The sequence below is a fragment of the Megachile rotundata genome, chromosome 16 (genome assembly GCF_050947335.1).
Source record: "Megachile rotundata isolate GNS110a chromosome 16, iyMegRotu1, whole genome shotgun sequence".
Classification (NCBI taxonomy): Eukaryota; Metazoa; Arthropoda; class Insecta; order Hymenoptera; family Megachilidae; genus Megachile; species Megachile rotundata.
Genome location: NC_134998.1, coordinates 13,981,322 through 13,998,547, shown reverse-complemented (window position 1 = coordinate 13,998,547; position 17,226 = coordinate 13,981,322). Strand labels below are relative to the sequence as shown.

At 33.0% G+C, this 17,226-nt stretch overlaps 6 protein-coding genes across 15 annotated transcripts; 2 read left to right on the top strand and 4 right to left on the bottom strand.

Moving 5' to 3' along the window:
- Nucleotides 1-129: 129 nt before the first annotated feature.
- On the bottom strand, nt 130-2,160 carry LOC105662981 (IC cytokine homolog beag). Its single transcript, XM_012289479.2, has 3 exons — nt 2,011-2,160; nt 1,400-1,913; nt 130-1,326 (listed from the first exon to the last, which is right to left on the bottom strand). The coding sequence occupies exons 2-3, from the start codon at nt 1,889-1,891 to the stop codon at nt 262-264; spliced, it is 1,557 nt and encodes a 518-aa protein (XP_012144869.1). The 5' UTR covers nt 1,892-1,913; nt 2,011-2,160; the 3' UTR covers nt 130-261.
- A 90-nt stretch (nt 2,161-2,250) lies between these two features.
- Nucleotides 2,251-4,223, bottom strand: LOC100880157 (N(4)-(Beta-N-acetylglucosaminyl)-L-asparaginase). The gene is made up of 6 exons (XM_012289453.2): nt 4,074-4,223; nt 3,682-3,970; nt 3,455-3,611; nt 3,154-3,379; nt 2,729-3,030; nt 2,251-2,660 (listed from the first exon to the last, which is right to left on the bottom strand). The coding sequence occupies exons 2-6, from the start codon at nt 3,809-3,811 to the stop codon at nt 2,393-2,395; spliced, it is 1,083 nt and encodes a 360-aa protein (XP_012144843.2). The 5' UTR covers nt 3,812-3,970; nt 4,074-4,223; the 3' UTR covers nt 2,251-2,392.
- Nucleotides 4,224-4,673: 450 nt separating this feature from the next.
- On the top strand, nt 4,674-6,531 carry LOC100880045 (thioredoxin-related transmembrane protein 2 homolog). Its single transcript, XM_003705045.3, has 5 exons — nt 4,674-5,168; nt 5,246-5,426; nt 5,506-5,692; nt 5,768-5,963; nt 6,048-6,531. The coding sequence occupies exons 1-5, from the start codon at nt 5,025-5,027 to the stop codon at nt 6,144-6,146; spliced, it is 807 nt and encodes a 268-aa protein (XP_003705093.1). The 5' UTR covers nt 4,674-5,024; the 3' UTR covers nt 6,147-6,531.
- Nucleotides 5,506-12,622, bottom strand: kz (putative ATP-dependent RNA helicase kurz). 4 transcript variants are annotated; one of them, XM_076541454.1, is made up of 17 exons: nt 12,481-12,622; nt 11,145-11,382; nt 10,897-11,076; nt 10,552-10,836; nt 9,867-10,496; nt 9,454-9,805; nt 9,129-9,399; nt 8,883-9,069; nt 8,596-8,828; nt 8,309-8,532; nt 8,004-8,246; nt 7,735-7,924; nt 7,519-7,659; nt 7,241-7,444; nt 6,950-7,168; nt 6,758-6,855; nt 5,506-6,687 (listed from the first exon to the last, which is right to left on the bottom strand). In XM_076541454.1, exons 2-17 carry the CDS (start codon nt 11,220-11,222, stop codon nt 6,611-6,613), a joined length of 3,612 nt encoding a protein of 1,203 aa, XP_076397569.1. In that variant the 5' UTR covers nt 11,223-11,382; nt 12,481-12,622; the 3' UTR covers nt 5,506-6,610. The 4 variants fall into 4 exon arrangements, 3 of the variants coding, with proteins under 3 accessions (XP_076397569.1, XP_003705127.3, XP_076397570.1); XM_003705079.3 differs by lacking the exon at nt 12,481-12,622 and adding an exon at nt 11,669-11,920; XM_076541455.1 differs by lacking the exon at nt 12,481-12,622 and adding an exon at nt 11,700-11,920.
- Nucleotides 12,623-12,669: 47 nt separating this feature from the next.
- LOC143266056 (uncharacterized) lies at nt 12,670-14,264 on the top strand. Its single transcript, XM_076541491.1, has 2 exons — nt 12,670-13,587; nt 13,660-14,264. Exons 1-2 carry the CDS (start codon nt 12,670-12,672, stop codon nt 14,158-14,160), a joined length of 1,419 nt encoding a protein of 472 aa, XP_076397606.1. The 3' UTR covers nt 14,161-14,264.
- On the bottom strand, nt 13,860-16,965 carry LOC100883925 (ribonuclease inhibitor). 7 transcript variants are annotated; one of them, XM_076541488.1, is made up of 11 exons: nt 16,608-16,965; nt 16,398-16,530; nt 16,191-16,325; nt 15,888-16,121; nt 15,603-15,832; nt 15,354-15,519; nt 15,051-15,293; nt 14,908-14,989; nt 14,580-14,825; nt 14,392-14,426; nt 13,860-14,306 (listed from the first exon to the last, which is right to left on the bottom strand). In XM_076541488.1, exons 1-11 carry the CDS (start codon nt 16,802-16,804, stop codon nt 14,298-14,300), a joined length of 1,710 nt encoding a protein of 569 aa, XP_076397603.1. In that variant the 5' UTR covers nt 16,805-16,965; the 3' UTR covers nt 13,860-14,297. The 7 variants fall into 7 exon arrangements, 6 of the variants coding, with proteins under 6 accessions (XP_076397603.1, XP_076397604.1, XP_076397600.1 ...); XM_076541489.1 differs by having other exon boundaries at nt 14,392-14,414; XM_076541485.1 differs by having other exon boundaries at nt 14,392-14,512; nt 16,608-16,812.
- Nucleotides 16,966-17,226: the final 261 nt, after the last annotated feature.

Here is a 17,226-nt window from a genome sequence, read left to right as displayed (position 1 = left end):
TAAGCTGTTTACCCGACTCGTCTGCTACCGGTTCGAGTCAGTTTTAGGTCACGGATGTGCAGATCTTTCACCGAGACAAATAAGTAGTTTATATAAGTATTTGATTACGTGGAAACGTTGATAATGCAATTTTCGAGAGATCGCGTTATTTGAAAAATAACGTTGAATCTTTTATTGCGCCGGTAGTTGGTTCGACGCCTGCTACCACGCTACAACGTAAACTTAACTAATTGCGTAATTAATTGTAATATATTAGATTTCTTAATATCTAGGTACTTTAAATTCCCCAGCCCCATCCAACATCGTCGTAGGTTTCCTCTTATTCATGATATTTTGAATCTTCTGCCATTCTCTGTCCAACTCTGCTTTCTCGTTCTTTTCTTTATTGTACTTTCTGGTCCTCCTTCCGTCGGCCATTTTAACTCCATACTGGAATGCCGCTTTCGGCAGTGCTTCCTTGTTATTCATATATTCGCTGTACTCCTCCGGAGTATCAAAGTCCCATCTTCCGATAGGGCCTTTCTTGTTACCAAGATCCATCTTGGTATAATCTACTTCGTCGTCCGAATCGTCTATGGCATCCTGCATCTCGTCCAAACCTGGATAGCATTCCGCGTAACCTTCCGGCTCTGCGGCTAATTTATTCAGAAGCGCCCCTTTCTTAGGAGCATTACTTTCTGAATTCGAAACTGCTATACTCGGTAATTGCGGAGTATTCGCTTTGTCGTCTGTATCCAGAGTATTCTCCGATTTGTCGAAATAAGAACCTTTCTTTTTCTCTCGAGACGACGGATTCGCATCTTTCTTCCCAATAGTTGGAACGTAATCGCCGATATCCCCGTAAATACTTTCGTCCTGAGGTCTCGGAGCGATATCCATATCGTTCATATCGTCGGGCCTAGATCGTCCGTCTTTGTTCTTCTTTCCTTTCTTCCCGTGACGATTGCCTTGTCGTAAATACGATAAGATTTGCGCTAATTTGTTTATCACGATATCGTTCGTCGTCAAAGTAGGAGTGTTATCCGTGGTCGGTACGTCCGCTTTGCTTCTGATCAAAGTGGTCGGTATATCTACGTCTGTATTCTCGTCGTCCAGCTCTATCACGTAAGCCATACGACCCGGTGTAAATAACTCGTTTCTTTCGATTTGCTTCGATTTCATTGTCATTACGGTTCTGTACACGTTACGTCCTATTTTCGTTTTGAATTGCATTTCATCGTCCTTCTTTTCTCCCTCCTTCTTCTCTTTAATTTTATCTTTCGGTTTCACCAATTTCTCCATTTCCTGCTCTTGTTCGTGTTCTTTAGCCTCTATTTCGCTTCTCACCTATCAAACAAAATCTTAGTCGGATAATGTTATCCATCCGATGCATGCGACCTTTCGTGTTTCAAAGTATTACCTTTTGCAGAAGGGCGTAATCCAATCCCTTTACCAAGTGAGTATGCTCCATGTCGCCTCCCAAGAATTTCGACTGCTGAATCATTTGTCTCCTGCGTTCGGCAGCGTCCATACCGGATTTCAAATCAGGCGCAACAGCACGATACGCGCTGGCGCTATTCATTGGATCTTCCGCTTGATAATCTTGATTCGTGCCGTCTCTACGTTCCCTTGCTCTGTCCCTATATTTTTCCGCTAATTCTGCCATCTTATCCTCTTCTTGCTTTTTCAATTTAGCGTAGAAACTTTTCTTTTTCCTTCGAAGCTCTGCTCTACTGCCACCGCTGATATTTGGTGTCTGGGCAGTTTTTGCACTAGCATCTCTAACCGTTCCTGGTACGGACGCTGGCGTAGCGGATGGAACCGATGCTCTTGGCGTCATTAATAATTTTCGAAAATCATCGTTCGTCAAACGAACGGACATTCCCATGTCCTCTTCCGACGTTTCTGGCATTTTTCTTCTTCCCTTTAGATGTCTGATGAATAAGGTTAATCGATTAAAACGAGCGTAACTTACGTACAAACAAATATTAAGAATAATTAAATCCAAGAAAAATTCGGTACAAAACATACGTTTACTCTTCTCAAATTTCTCCTCTCAACAACCAGAAAATAATATTTCTCGATTAATTATTTGATAAACCTATTAAATATTGCATCCAAGTCGAAACATCACTTTCAGCGACACAAACACCACAAGTCACAAACAATGATTGCCCTGACATCTAGGAGAACCCGATGAATTATACAAACTCGATTGATAATTTCATTTTATTATTCTTCTGGTTTTTAAATAATATATACTAATATGCGTACATAGAAAAATTTCATATTTATTTCCTTGATACGATAATATTTTTATTACATGTATGTAATATCGCATTAACGACATAACTGATAAAATTACAAACGAATTATTATAATTCGGAGCAATAACCGATCACGATTAATTTATTTAATTCTGCAGCAAATTAACTTCATATTTTGTACTTTCAAAATCTATACAATTTACATAAAGCATGGTTGGTTTTTTTAACTCAGGATTAGCAACATAATGTGCAAAACGAGTAATACCATTGCACGCTGCGCCATATTCTCCGTTTTTATTTATGGCAATTACTGCACCAGTAAATGTCGGATAATGTTCAGCGATTCTACTGACAGCTGTTGCTGCAGCTTCGCTGGGAGTAGCACCACGTCGCATCTCTTCCACGGCTAAAAAGCTGAAATCGACGAAATTTTATTTTCCATTTTCCACAGATATTTTCTACCCAGTTCAATTTCTTTTTACCTAGGTAAAAACCGCATCATGATATCGCCTTCACCGGTTGCAGCAGCTGCACCAACACTTTGATCAGCGTAAGCACCTGCGCCTGCAATCGGAGAATCTCCGATACGACCAGGAATTTTGTTTCTAGCGCCATTTGTCGATGTACCAGCCGCTATGTGCCCGTTCGAATCTATCGCTATAACTCCGATCGTGTCGTGATTTTCTTCGGTTATATACGATTCGTGTTCTTTCTCTTTGTTATTCATGAAACTTTCCATAGTATGATACGGACCACAATTCTCTTCAGGATCTGGCAATACATTCTGAACAAACAACATATAATATTAGATGATCAAAGTTAGCAATTCTATTAGATACGCACAGATCTTTCGCTTCTAACGTTATTTCTTTTGCCTGTTAATAGTTTGATATTTGCGACGCTTTACCTTCCAAAAATTTGGCTGACAATTGTTAGCTTTCCAATCTTCCCACATTTTTTTAGACTCTTCGGTTTGTAAGGATTCTTCTTTGAATCCCATTTCTACCGCAAATTTTGTTGCCAGGTTCCCACCGAGTAAAGAATGCTTAGTGTTATGGAGAACTTTGCGTGCAACAGAAATTGCATTTTTAATGTTCCTTAAAAGACCCACTCCTCCAACATCCATTGTAACACTGTAAACGAATAAATAAATTCACAAATATAATTGCTATAAAATTAATGTATTTCTAAATAAATAATAATTCTACCCGTCCATAATTAAAGCATCTAATGTAGTTTCTCCGGCTTCGTCCGGGCTGCCTCCATATCCTACAGTTTTCCTGCATCTTTGTTCTTCGCAGAGACTACAACTTTCTTCTATAGCATCTAAAGCGCTTCTCTTTTCATGATACAGAACATCCCATGCTAAAAATAAATAGAAAACATTTTTATTAATATCGTGTTGCTTTTCAGGAGTTATACAGGTCAGATTTACCTTTTTGAGTAGCACCTTCGTAATCCCATGTAATGAGAACTAAAGGAATACTTGTATTGGAGACAGAAATTTCTTTGCAGATTGTTAGACAAATATGAGCAACCAAGCAAACAGCTGTTAAGAACTTCATGTTTAAAAATCAGTTACTAACTGCTGATCGGTACAAAAGATTTATAAGCTAAGAGATCTTTGTTCAGCAGCAGAGTAGGGATATATCTCTGATGTTATGTGTTGTACAATTGCAATATTAGTATTGGATATCAAATAATTTGTTGATGTCAATGAACCGCTGAAAAAGTTGAATAGATTTTATTGTATATTTAATCATATAATATTTTCATTGTAGAATAAATATATTATATAATCAAAGATTTTAATAAAATTACAGTTACCTATAAATATTAAAGATATCTTATCTATCTAATGGAAAAATCCTATATGATTAGAACATATATATGTGTATATATATATATTCAACTGGTATATGATTATCTATTCCAATTGAAATGATATTTGCATGCTTTCATCACGGACGAAGTATAATATATAGCCATTATTTTTGTTATTTCATATTTCTCCTAAATTTTTGAAAGCTTCATTTTTATATATACTTGATAAAATATACTTTAATGGTACTACTACCAACGAAAACGCGCGTAAATATGAATGTGAAAATGTGAAAATTTAGGATCTGAGCTTTTAAAATATTTCAAAAATATTTTAAGAAAATACTGGCTGTCGAAAAATGTATTTTTGACGATGTTCATATTTCAGATCGTGCGACACGAACAACAATGTCATAAGTTGAAAAATTTGTCCTAATTGATATGGTAGGTTGTGACACAAGAATGGTAACGGGGCTGGAGTGAGATGTACAACAAAAACAATATCATAACTGGTCTATCCTATATCTTGTCTGTGATTTTATACCTAAACCAAACATAATTCGTTTATATATTTATATTCGTTACATTTTTTTAATTGCGATAATCTATTAAGCAATGAAAAACTTGAAATATTAATTTCATAACGTTCTGCCTTGTTTATACTAATTTCGTTATTATTTCATGAAATATTCAAGTATTAAATACAAGATTAATCGTGTGCAAAAAATCTTGACTTGGATCGAAAATTTAATAAACATGGAGCGGTTTGTTGAAATGATTAATTTGTACTCAATGTAAAAGCGTATCTATTTTTGTCATAAAATAAGACTTTAAACATTACATCGATAAATTAAGTAAAATACACCATTAAATGACTTGAGTTGAAACAGTTTCATCGAAAGTGACTTTTACTGTAATAGTTGTACATAACCTACAAATACTCATCGTTTTCTGAAAATGCCTTTTAAAAAGGATTTGCGGCTTCTGTTGAAGCCTTATTATTTGATAAACATTTTACTCAGCATTTCGTATATTGTCTCGAAACGTTTTCCTATTATATGTCATTATCTGTTTGCACAAGTTGAGTGCGAACTCGATGGAGTGAGTAATTTGAAAATATTAAAAGGCTTGTTGTAGAATTTTACCTGATCGTAATAGAAACTGTATTTTTATCTTAGAGGGAAACAGAGATTTTATTTTTTCTTATGATTGTCATAATGATAAGGACACGGAAAACTGGAAGTGTCACTATGATAAACTACTTGTCATCCAGTTTTGTGTACACTAAAATTGCCAATCTGATCCTTTGGTTTTACGCGGATATTCGTATGGGAATTATATTTGCTATTGTATTTATTTGTAAGTATTTAATTGATAACATAGTAGATCTCTGTACCATCGTGTATTAATTAATTTATATATTACGTTATATTTAAAGTATGCGGTTTATTACTCCCCGAACCAACGTATCAGGGTCCAGAAAATGTAACTTATTTACGTGGTGCAAACGGATTACAAGAAGAACTGTATCGTGATACTAGAATCATTTGGCTGGTCGCATTTTATACTGCATGGAATCCAGCATGTGTTAATTTTGCACCAATATTCTCTGAACTTTCTGCAGAGTATGTTATGTGTCATTTTTTATTTAGATCGATCAATCTTTCATTGAATATAATAGCGTTTAAAAATATTTTTAGATATGCCTTAGAAAATTTGAAATTTGGAAAAGTAGATATTGGAAGGTACCCGGATGCAGGAGTGAAGTATCATATTAGCGATGCCAGTACTAGTAAACAACTTCCTACCTTAATTCTTTTTAAGGAAGGTAAAGAGATAGAACGACGTCCGTATGCGGATCATAAAGGCAAACTAGTTAAATTTCTTTTTTCATTGGTAAGTATATATTCATCAATAAATTATAAGTAATATATTTCTTTTAAATTATGTACCATATAGTGAAAGGAAAATATTTTGTAGGATAATATAAAAGCAACATTTGACCTTAATAATATTTACAAAGATTGTAAAAAGAATCCAATTAAGAAGAAAGAGAAGAAGGTGATAAAAGCTGAATGATGTAATAATTGTTTTTAAACATTTGTTACAATGTTTCTAATGTCATAGCACTGCCAATAACTCAATTAAAGATAACTTCTACTGTGTAGAATAAAAATTTAGTGTATCCGTGTCTCGCGCAAATTTTAAGTTACCGCAAAGCTATGAAAATATGTAAATATCTCATTATACTTTTGTTCATCACATGCATTCCTTGCACCATCGTGTTCTGTTGATGAATAATGGGTAGTCTAGAATAAGTTAATTTATTGGAAAATAGATGTTATTATCCAATGGACATAAAACATCAAATGTTTATTTATAAATTTACATGTAAAATCGTAATAGAGCTATTAGTTAAGTTATATGCAATAGTTTTTACTGAATAAATAACTGTTGAACTGCATTGCTCTATTGGATTTTCGTATATTGCAGAGTTTAAGTATACAATTACAATATACAATTGTACATAAGTATATAGTTTATTATACAGGTGGCCAAATAACTGTAACATGTCCATGAATAGATTCCGGTAACCATTTCTGATAGGCCGACAAAAGAACTGAAATTAATCATTATCCATATTAATTAATTGATCAATCATATCCATATCTGAAAAAGTATATACCTACAACTTTTATCTTCCTCCCAAGTTTCTAATAATCTCTCTTTCGACATAATTCCACGAGATAGTAAATGTTGTGTTATTTCCTGTGTTCGTGGTATCAGTCTGACATGTAACATAAGTTAAATCTTTCTTTAACTTTTGAACGTGTATATTTATTGTGTATATACATATATATATATATATATATATATCTTACTTGGCCCAGGATTTATTGATACTCTGTGGTGTTGTTAATAACGAAGGAACGAATTGTTGTAATTTTGAGCATACTTTTCCTTCTAAAAGAAAGCACGCAAACCATTTAACTCCTGCCATAGATAATGGATGTTCCACTTCCATTACTGGCAATTTCCAACCAACTTTTCCAAATGTTCCTGTTATATTACACATAACCTTTCCAGTTCCTACATCGTATCTATTTAAAATATACGTGTAATGTAAACAACGAAGTTGAAAATAGTAAAAATTGGAGGTATACGAGTCAAACCTTGGAGGTGGATCAATCAAAGGTTCTCCAAGCCGACATAAGGATGGAGCAAATTTGGGCAACCATTCTGGTTCTATGGCTGTAACTCCACGCATATACATTTTATTCGTTTCATAAACTTCTTGATAAACTACCCATTCAGGACATGTTCTTCGAAGAACACACGACGAATGCATAAATACTGGATCTTCCATATTCATGGTTCTAAACAAGAAATATACGCGTAATGTTTTGTATATGAAACAAACAAAACAATTTAAAAAAAATTTGCATTCTACTTGTAAGCATATTTCCATTTGTTTTTGTCCTGGTCTTCGCTGACTTCATCGGGCATTACTTTTTTTGCAACTTGATCAGCCATTCCGGCGAGAACTATTTGCCTAAGCAATTTAGCTTCGGTATCGAGCGGAGGTTTCATTCTGGACGAATATTTGAAATAATACAAATAATTGTTTTATACCTGGAATAAGATGTAAATGTCGAACGATACATACTCTGGATCGATAGTAAGATTCAAATTTTGAATATTTAAATTGATCTCGTTTGTGAGTTGTTGCCTAAGTTTCCTTATTTCTACGACTGCCTTATGTCGTAAGCCATGTTCTTCGCAGAAAGAGAGCAACTTCCCTTTGGTTCCAGCATATTCTGCACCCCCTACGGCTCTAATTAAGACCATCGGATCGCCTTTACGTAAAATACATATTTAATTTATCAAATGTTGTATGTTTAATTAATTTTCGTAATGCGTGCGTGATCTCTGTACCAAGAAGTAAACTATTTCCTATTCCAGCCCAAAAACGTCTCATCTGCAGCCACTTTTTCGAAGCACCATCCGTATTAAATGCTTCTATCAGAACTTCCTGAACAGAAAGGGCGGCGACCATACACACTGTGTATGACAAAAGATTATGTTGATGCGAAAGGGCTAACATTTTTCCATAACGAGGAGCAACAGGAAATGCGGCAATGCTGTGACCAAGCGGTGTAATTTTTGCGCTGTATGAACCTAAATAAGAATATTTAAGATTATTTAAATCGACAGTGAATAAGAATTATAAATGTTCGTACCTTTTTCATTAAGTGACGAGTGTTGTAAAGCACCAAGAATTTGTAATCGCTGTTCAGCTGTTTTTAGTTGTATAATATCTGGAGGAGTTGGAAATGGAAAATTCACAACTTTATCAATATTCATTACTTTCATCTGTAAGAGCAAATCATCCACGGGTTTCCTTTGAATTTCTGATTGACTAAACTCTTCAAATTGATCATTAAACACCGCTGAAGAATATAGCCTAAAAGTAATATTTAATAAAATTGTTTATATACCATTTAAAGTAACGTATATAGATAAACACCTGTAGCAATGACCAGGTCCAGTTCTACCAGCTCTCCCTGCACGTTGATTAGCTGATGCTTTACTCGTATAGCAAACCTGATATGTACTTACACCAGTTACTTTATCGTATAATCTTATTTTACAGCGTCCACAGTCTATTACATATTTTATATTGGGTATAGTCAGCGAAGTTTCTGCTACATTAGTAGCAACTACGCATAATCTATATTTTTCTGGCGGTGGTTCGAATACCTAGAACGGTCCTTTAATTATTTTAACGTACGTGCTGGATAATGTTATCATTACCTTTGCTTGTTCATGAGTTGGTAAAAGAGAATAGAGAGGTAAAACCCATAAGGGTTGTGCATTTGCCAAAGTGTTTAAATCAATAACGTCGTTATCTTCGTCTTCGTCTTCATCTAATTGTCCTTCTTCTTCATCTTCTATTTCGATTAAATCTTCATGAGTATCGTCAGCCGGAATCACAGAATAACTAAAAATATCTCAAATTATCATCAATATTTTTAAACGATTTTAAACAGATCTACGTACTCGTCCAGATTAATGCTCGGTAGCTGAATTTGCTTCTTTCGTCGTAATTTATTATAACGAATAGCTTCCTTGCTACTAAAATCATTATCAAAATTATCACCGTCGCTATTGTCTTCTATAGCTTGTTCCGTTTCCACACCATCCATATTTTCTTCTATTCTTGCAGAATGTCTGTTTTTGTCTTTAAGAATTGTCTTCGCTGTTTCTTTCCTATTCTTTATGGGAAAAGCTCGACGTAATTTTCTAACCACATTATTCACTTCCTTTTGCCCTAAAATTTCATCGATGAATATCGAATGTATGTAATTCAGAGTTACGAACATACCTGTTAAAAAGATTAAAATTCCACCATCGGGAAGACGAGTATGTATCTTTACTGCTTTTTTGAAAGCATCTGCGACATAATTACGATTGGTTCTTCGATTGAAATGTATAGTAACAGGAAACTGTCTTGATTCTACAGACAATACTGGCGGTTTCTGTTTAAACAGCCTATCATTTTCTACAAGTTCTTCTACTCGTAATGTAGCCGACATTATTACAAGTTTTAGAGGATTCTTCCTTTTATAACGCAATGGTACTATTCGCGATAATAATCCTATTAAAATATCAGTATACACACTTCGTTCGTGTGCTTCGTCCAAGATAATTACAGAATATTTCGTAAGTAAAAAGTCCTGAAACATTGGAAACCTTGATGGTTAAAAGAATTCATATTTTATTTAAATGATTACTTACACTTTGAATTTCCTTCAGTAAAACACCATCAGTCATGAATTTGATTTTTGTCGTCGATGTTGTGTTTCCTTCGAAGCGAATTAAATACGAAACCTCCTTTTCAGTAAGATTCATTTCTTCTGCTACACGTTTGCTCATTGATATTGCGGCCACTCTTCTGGGCTCGGTTATTCCTATCATCTTTTCACGAGCATAACCAGCTTCATATAGAAACTGTGGTACCTGAGTCGTTTTACCGCTTCCTGTTTCACCGGTAATTATCACAACGGAATGGTCGTTAATTGCCTCTACGATAACTTGTTCTTCCGCTACTATGGGCAATTTCAGTCTAGCTACTTGAATTTCTGGTTTTCTTTGTACTGTTACAAAATCAGCAGGTTTCTTGTCTATGGTATCAGGCACCTCGTTTTTTGTTTCTTTTTTCTCTGAACTAATACTATCATATGATTGATGATCTTTATCGATAGAATCGTTTATATTTTCAGTATGATCTTGTATATATTTTGTAGAAGTTGTACTTTTCTGTATGTTTACATCTTGTCTAACATCATGATTTACATTTGATTCTAATTCACTGCCATTATACTCTGGTTCGCTATAGTCAGATTCCGATGTGCTACTGCTGGAATCCTAAAACACAGCTGATTAAGTATTTATTTCAATATTACTTTTCAAATTAACTTACAGAGAATCCAACAACATTTGGATCAGAATTGGCTTCCTTTTCCCTTTGATTCTTTAAAATTGCTAATCTTTTTCTCCTACTACCTTTAATAGAATTTATAGATACTTCTGTGGTATCGTTTTCATCTTTGTCATTTGTTTTAACTGCGAATTTTTTTGTAGGTACATCTATTTCTCTAAAATGACGTTTCAAGCCTTTTGTCTGAATACTCGTTAAAGATACGTAATGCTTCAGTTCTTCCTGTGGTGCTTGAACCTTTGCTAATTCTTCTAAAAGTGTAGCTCTCTGTTGACAAATGGAATAATTATTTCCAGCCAGAGCAATTTGTATATTGATTTAACTTACATTCAATTTCTTTTTCTTTTTTTCTACAACTTTTTCCAATTGTTTTCTGCGTTTCTTGGACAGCAATCGAGTTGTAATTACTGTTTCAACTTTACTACTTGTTTTCCTTTTTTTGCTTGGAAGAACTAATGTGTTACATGCATCATAATTATCCTTGTGATACTTAATATCTAATGTGATCTGCGTAAAAAATAAAATTAAATAACAAATCTCTTTATTTATGAAATCACATGTTTTTAAAAATTAACCTTTTTCGTTTGAGAGTTGTCAATTTCAACTTTTGCAACATTTCTTGCTTTCCAGTTATGTCTCTTGTTCCCCATCATTATCACCAATTTAAAACAATAGGCTTCAATAGTTCATCAAATATCTTTCAAATAATTTAATATATGTAATATCTATTACTATATTCATATTCAACCTCTAACTTTTATAACGCATGCACTATTATGTTCAGGTTATGTATTGGTGCACACGTGCTTTGTACTGTAAAGTGAGAGATGAATTATAGCATTTTCGAAATAGATAAATAATGAAATGTTGAAAAGCACATTTTAAGTAGCAAGCTATTTTATCGAGCACTTTACATTTCATGGGCAAAAGTGATATAAAAAAAAAGAGAATAATAGTTTATTGTCAAATAACTAATTTAAAACGACGAAAATATTTTGAAAGTGCCATTCCTACATAGAATTTCTTTGTGTAGGTACGCCACACAATGTAGGTTCGTTGTGTGGGGAATTAAACTCTAACAAGATATCTATATATTTACAATGGTCCTCGCTTCTTGCGGGTTAAAGTACCATTTAGCGTTCCACCATAGAAATAGAAAAATAAAAAATAGCGGTTTTCTTCAAAATTAGCGACTTTTCCGTTTTTTTGAGACGCTAAGACCCTAAACAACTTCACGCACTTTGAACATATCGAAGTTGATTTGAAATAAATCGACATTTAAATTCTTGAAAAAGTACAAATAAGTACTAATTAACTTATAAAACTTCCGAGCATGTCACAATACTTAATTATGATAAGTTCTGTGTGTAATATTTCTTTAAATTGATAATAAATACCTGATGTAAAATTCCAAATAATTTTGAATACAATTTTCAGTGGAAAGAAATTATATAACTTTGTATAAAGTATATGCAAAATAAATAAAAGAAAATGATTTGTACATACTATGGTTGCCTCAATATTTTGTAACTGCATACCAATCAGTAAATTGCAAAGTGCAATGTTGCACATTTTTGTCAGGCAAATAACTAAGATGTACTAGTCCTAAAAGGTATACGCTTAATTTCAAAACCTGATCTATTAACAAAATAAATGTTGCATATTTAAATTCTTCAAATTAAACGCATATTCATTTTTCAAATAAATTTATATCATTCCATGATTACTTGTTCTACATTAAACAAACTTATTATAAGCAAACTTATTACAAGCAAATGCAAAGTTACAAGTTTGTAGCAATTCTCTCTTGCAATAATTAAACGATACAGTTTAAATTATCTGTTATTTTCATCAAAATTTTTTTTTGAGTTTTTAATGGAATATTTATATTGTGAGGAAAATATTCAATACCTATACAGCAATTGCAAAACTGATATTCAGCATCGTCAGCGATGTATATGTCGTTGCGTGTGGAAGATGATTACAAAATCGAGTTTGCACAAAGAATTTGTGTGTCGTGTAACGACTATAAAAATGAAATTCAATCGATCAGTCGTCAATCAAAATTTAAAAGTCTTGAAGTCGATATAATAACCAACGATGTATCGCAACGCGTGTTTTGTATTTCTGTTATTGTGTATTGCACTGATCCAGGCTGGTCCGGCACCTAAAAATGTGGAGAAGAAGTCACTGACAGAAGATACGAATGCAGAATCTAAAAAGGTGGATTTGAATATGGAGGAAACTGGTGAGGACAAGGATAGATCTAAGAAATCGACGCTTTGCGTACAAATAGGATCAGGAACATCTCAACCGGCGCAAGTTGCTTGGAAAGAAAATCAAATATCTACTCAGAAGTTTCCACTATCTTTACATACTCAACCTCAACAAATCCAAACATTAAATGTCGTCCAACCTGCACAGACTTTACCTCAGGCAAGTGTAGTGATGCCTCAACAAATGGTTCAACCCGTTCACACCTTACAGATTGTACAATCTCCTCCTCAACCTTGTACTCAATCTGCTCCAGCCGTGAATATCATTCAACCGGTTCCCCAGTCAACTGTTATTAAAACTACTCAAAAACCTAAGCCAAAACCTAAGCCAGTTGCAACAGAAATAAAACCTGCTACCGAAGAAGAAAAACCTATGCGTATCGAGCATCTTCCACAGCCTTTACCAGAGCCTCAGGAAACCTTAACAGTTTTACCAGTTGCATCTACTTGTCATGAACATTTGTTCACTGTACCATCAAATCCAATGATGCTGGTTGCTGAATCTGAACAACCACAATTAGCTGCCATTGTTCAAGTTCCATCAATGTTGCCTTGCAGTAATCCTCTGCACAGGTACCTCAATCCTTGTCCTTGTCAGCAAAATATAGCTGTACTGAGCGAGTCTGGCATTGAACCGATATCAATGAAAGTTTTACCCATAGCATCATATTCTTCAACGCTTACAAGGCCTCCATTGGTCATGCCCTATGATGCAAAAATGTTATCTCACATAGTATCAAATGTAAGTATCATATGCTGTGAAGCATTAAGTAAATACTTAGCAAGGTAATCAATGCATGTTAATTGTTTACAGGGTAATGTTGACACTAAATTGAGCCCTCATGCAAGAAGTCACCATGGTTATGTTAAAGTAAAGCTTCCTCATCATGTTCATGTTCAGCCTCAGCTCAACCAACAAACAGTGTTTCAAAACATGTACGTCCGTGGATTGGAAAGTAACATTGAACCCTATACTAGTAGAGATTTGGTCGATAATACGCACGCAACAAAGGAAGTCACCATCAATGCTTTTCCTCAAACCTTTCGGGACGCTAATAGTATGCAGCAACCTAGTTACCGGTTTATAGATGGTTCTTTGAGAATCGATGAGATTCCTTCCAATACAAACGATCTTATGCAAAGCAACAAGGCACCTCGTGAAATCGATTCTAATCAATTAATGTCAGAAAACATGGAAGAAATCAAGCAGCAAGACGGTCGGATTTCGTTGACAGATGGTCGGAGAAACGCGAGAAGCAACAATGAAAAAGTAAAGGAAACTGAAAAAAAAAACAAAAACAAATTAGATAATTAATATAAATATAATAAAGTTCATTCCGTTTTTTATTTTTGTATATTGCAAACCCTCAGTTTGTACGAGTATAAAACCAGAAATGTAATAAAATACCTTTGAAAAGATGGCTCCATTTTTTATCTTTACTTGTGTAAGCCTTACATACCCTTATAAAAAATTTGTATAATACTGTAGAGAAGACGTAACAGCAACAACATTTGAGTATATAAAAATATATTTTGATATAGTTACAGTAAATTTTTTGAAGAAGTTTCCTGCAAATATTTCTGTAAAGTAGATATGCTCAGCTGTATCCAAGATGAGCTACATGAAACAGTATCTTTAGAAGAACTTTTTCCATCTTCATTTTGTTCTTTTCAAATTAAAAGATAATATAAGCCACTGATGACAAAATAAATTAAGATAACATAAAATCATACCAGCAATTGTTTTCAAATCTTTTTCCAATATATCTTCGTTAATATTAATCCATCCAATGATTTTGTCTTGAATTTCAGAGTTCACCCGATCCAAAATAAATGAGATACACTTTGTAACATCAAGAACAGATATGATTCTGTCCGTGACTGATTTATCTATAGAAATATCACTATCTTTTTTGCATTTGCAACAATTGCAATTATTTGGATGGTTAGTGTCTCTACATAATTCATCAAAATGTGGAGCTAAAATATTTAATGTAGCAATAACAGCTGAACTAAAGTAAAATAATTTTTATAAAATCAAAGGGAAGAAATTTACTGTTACCTTCGCATTTTAAACAATAACAGCATTTACAATCTTTTATATGTTCTCTGCTCAATATTTTTGAAATAATAGTTATGGTTGACTAAAACGAAAATGCTTTGTTATGCATTGAAGAGAAAGAAGATAGTAACATATAAACATACATAATGCAATTTTAGTTCAGTCACTTTTGAGAATATATATTTATAATATTTTGTATTGTATCGTGTCTTTTTAGCTGGAGTTTTTGGTGCTTTGAAAAAGAGACCATATGGAACATCATAATATTCTTTCTTATAGTTATGACCTTCGTATTTCGCAAAATACCATTTGTGATCAACTCTGTAGGGTCTGACATCTATTTTCTCTTGTTCTAGGATTCCAAAAGTCAACATCCGTTTGATGATCTATAAATAATTGTAAAATATAGATTGCATTTCTTACGCTTCTTATAAAATAATTAATACTTTCGCAGTCGGATGGCTTATACAGTTGCCAAATATTTTTAATTGTTGCAATAAAGGGCTCTTCTTCAAGGTATTTAAGATATCTATCATGCCATCATTCGTAATTTTATTATAAGAAATATCAAGAACCAGAATTCTTGAAAATGGAAGGATGAAGCTTAGGCTCCTATAAGTAATAAAGTGTATTTTTGATCAAAAACAGTATTGTATGCAATAATAAAAACATAATTTTCTTTCTTTATATAATACCTTGCACCATGATTAGTTATAATATTTCTACGCAAGATTAGTGTTTTTAAAACTGGTCGTTTTACCAACCAATTGGTAATAAATTCAACTCCATGATCACCTATGTTATTACTACCAAGATCTAGTAAATACAATGTATTATTGTATTTTGCATTGGACATCATGTTTTCAATATCGTGGCAATTGAAATTGTATTTCTGAAGGTGTAATGCCCTAAGATAGGTATTACACTAAAAATATCCTTAATTAATTTAAATACAAACAAGTAATTAAGATTAATGTTACTTTGAGCATATAACCAATAACATCAGCAAAATGAGCAGAATCAAAATAATACATGCATCCTGGCTTAGGTCTACTAATATCTATATTCTTTAAAGTCCTATTGGAAACCTTTTGGTCTGAACTCAAGACCATTATGAAGTATATTAAACTAGAAGCTGTCTGGTCTACTTCGGCAACATTCAAAGAATTTATGTGTTTATTTTTTAATAAAAAGAGTGCCACATTTTTTGATGCCTATAAATAAATTAGTTACTGACTAAACAAAAAAATTAATTATTTCACCAAAATAACAAAATTACTCACTTCAGTGCCAAATTTATTTGCTTTTAAATTAAGATTTTTAATTCCTACGTATTCTCCTACTGTCAGTAAATAATTAGTTCCTTTCTTTGTAATGTTATTATTTTGAAGATCTAGTTCTTCTATGTTTTTATATAGCTGATAGAAAACAAAATGTATAAATATACATTTACTATTAAATAACACTTTGTCTGTATACATTTATCATACAAGTACATGATCCAGTAAATTTATAAAGCCGCTATCTGAGATATTATTATTTGCCAAATTAATATGAGTAATATCCTGATTCTTTTTCAGAAAAATTAATAAAGCCGGGATATCTGTATCCTGTAAATGTCTTCTGCGTATGTGTAACGAAAATAAATAAAACTTTTTAAATTAACTATAATTTGCATAATAAATTTTGTGTATCCTGACCTGATTTTCTCATATATGACACATCCATTCATATCAAGTCTCTTTGCTCTATTATGAACGGTTTTGCAGAAATATTTTAAAAAATAAGGACTTGGAAATTGGTTAAAATAAGATGGCTCAGCCTTTGAAGGATCCTTTAATAAGCTGGTTTTAATAGAATTTATGTTTGAGAAACATTGATAATTATTGAACTTCATGATAAAATTAATTCTCGCAATTTTGATAAAACTTCGCTTGTAAAAAAAAATGGAAGGAAAACACGTTAAATATATAGATACGGAACTCAAATATTTACTCTTTAACTAAAACCTACATGTAATTTACAAGAAACTGCTCAATACACAATTATGTACGTACATAGATGTATGACATATCTTTTATTTTAAAACGTCATGGAAGATTTTGTCGTGAAACAAAAAGAACCTGAGGTTTCGTTTGAAGAGATATTCAAAAGTAATGATAAAAAGAATAATATATTTACATTTCAATAACTATATTACCTATATTATTTATAATATAAGCATAATTATTATTTTTATAGCATACTGTGAGATGGATCCAGTTTCTTCTAGTCGAAACTTAGAACTTATACCATTATCGCAAAGCGATAGATGGTTAA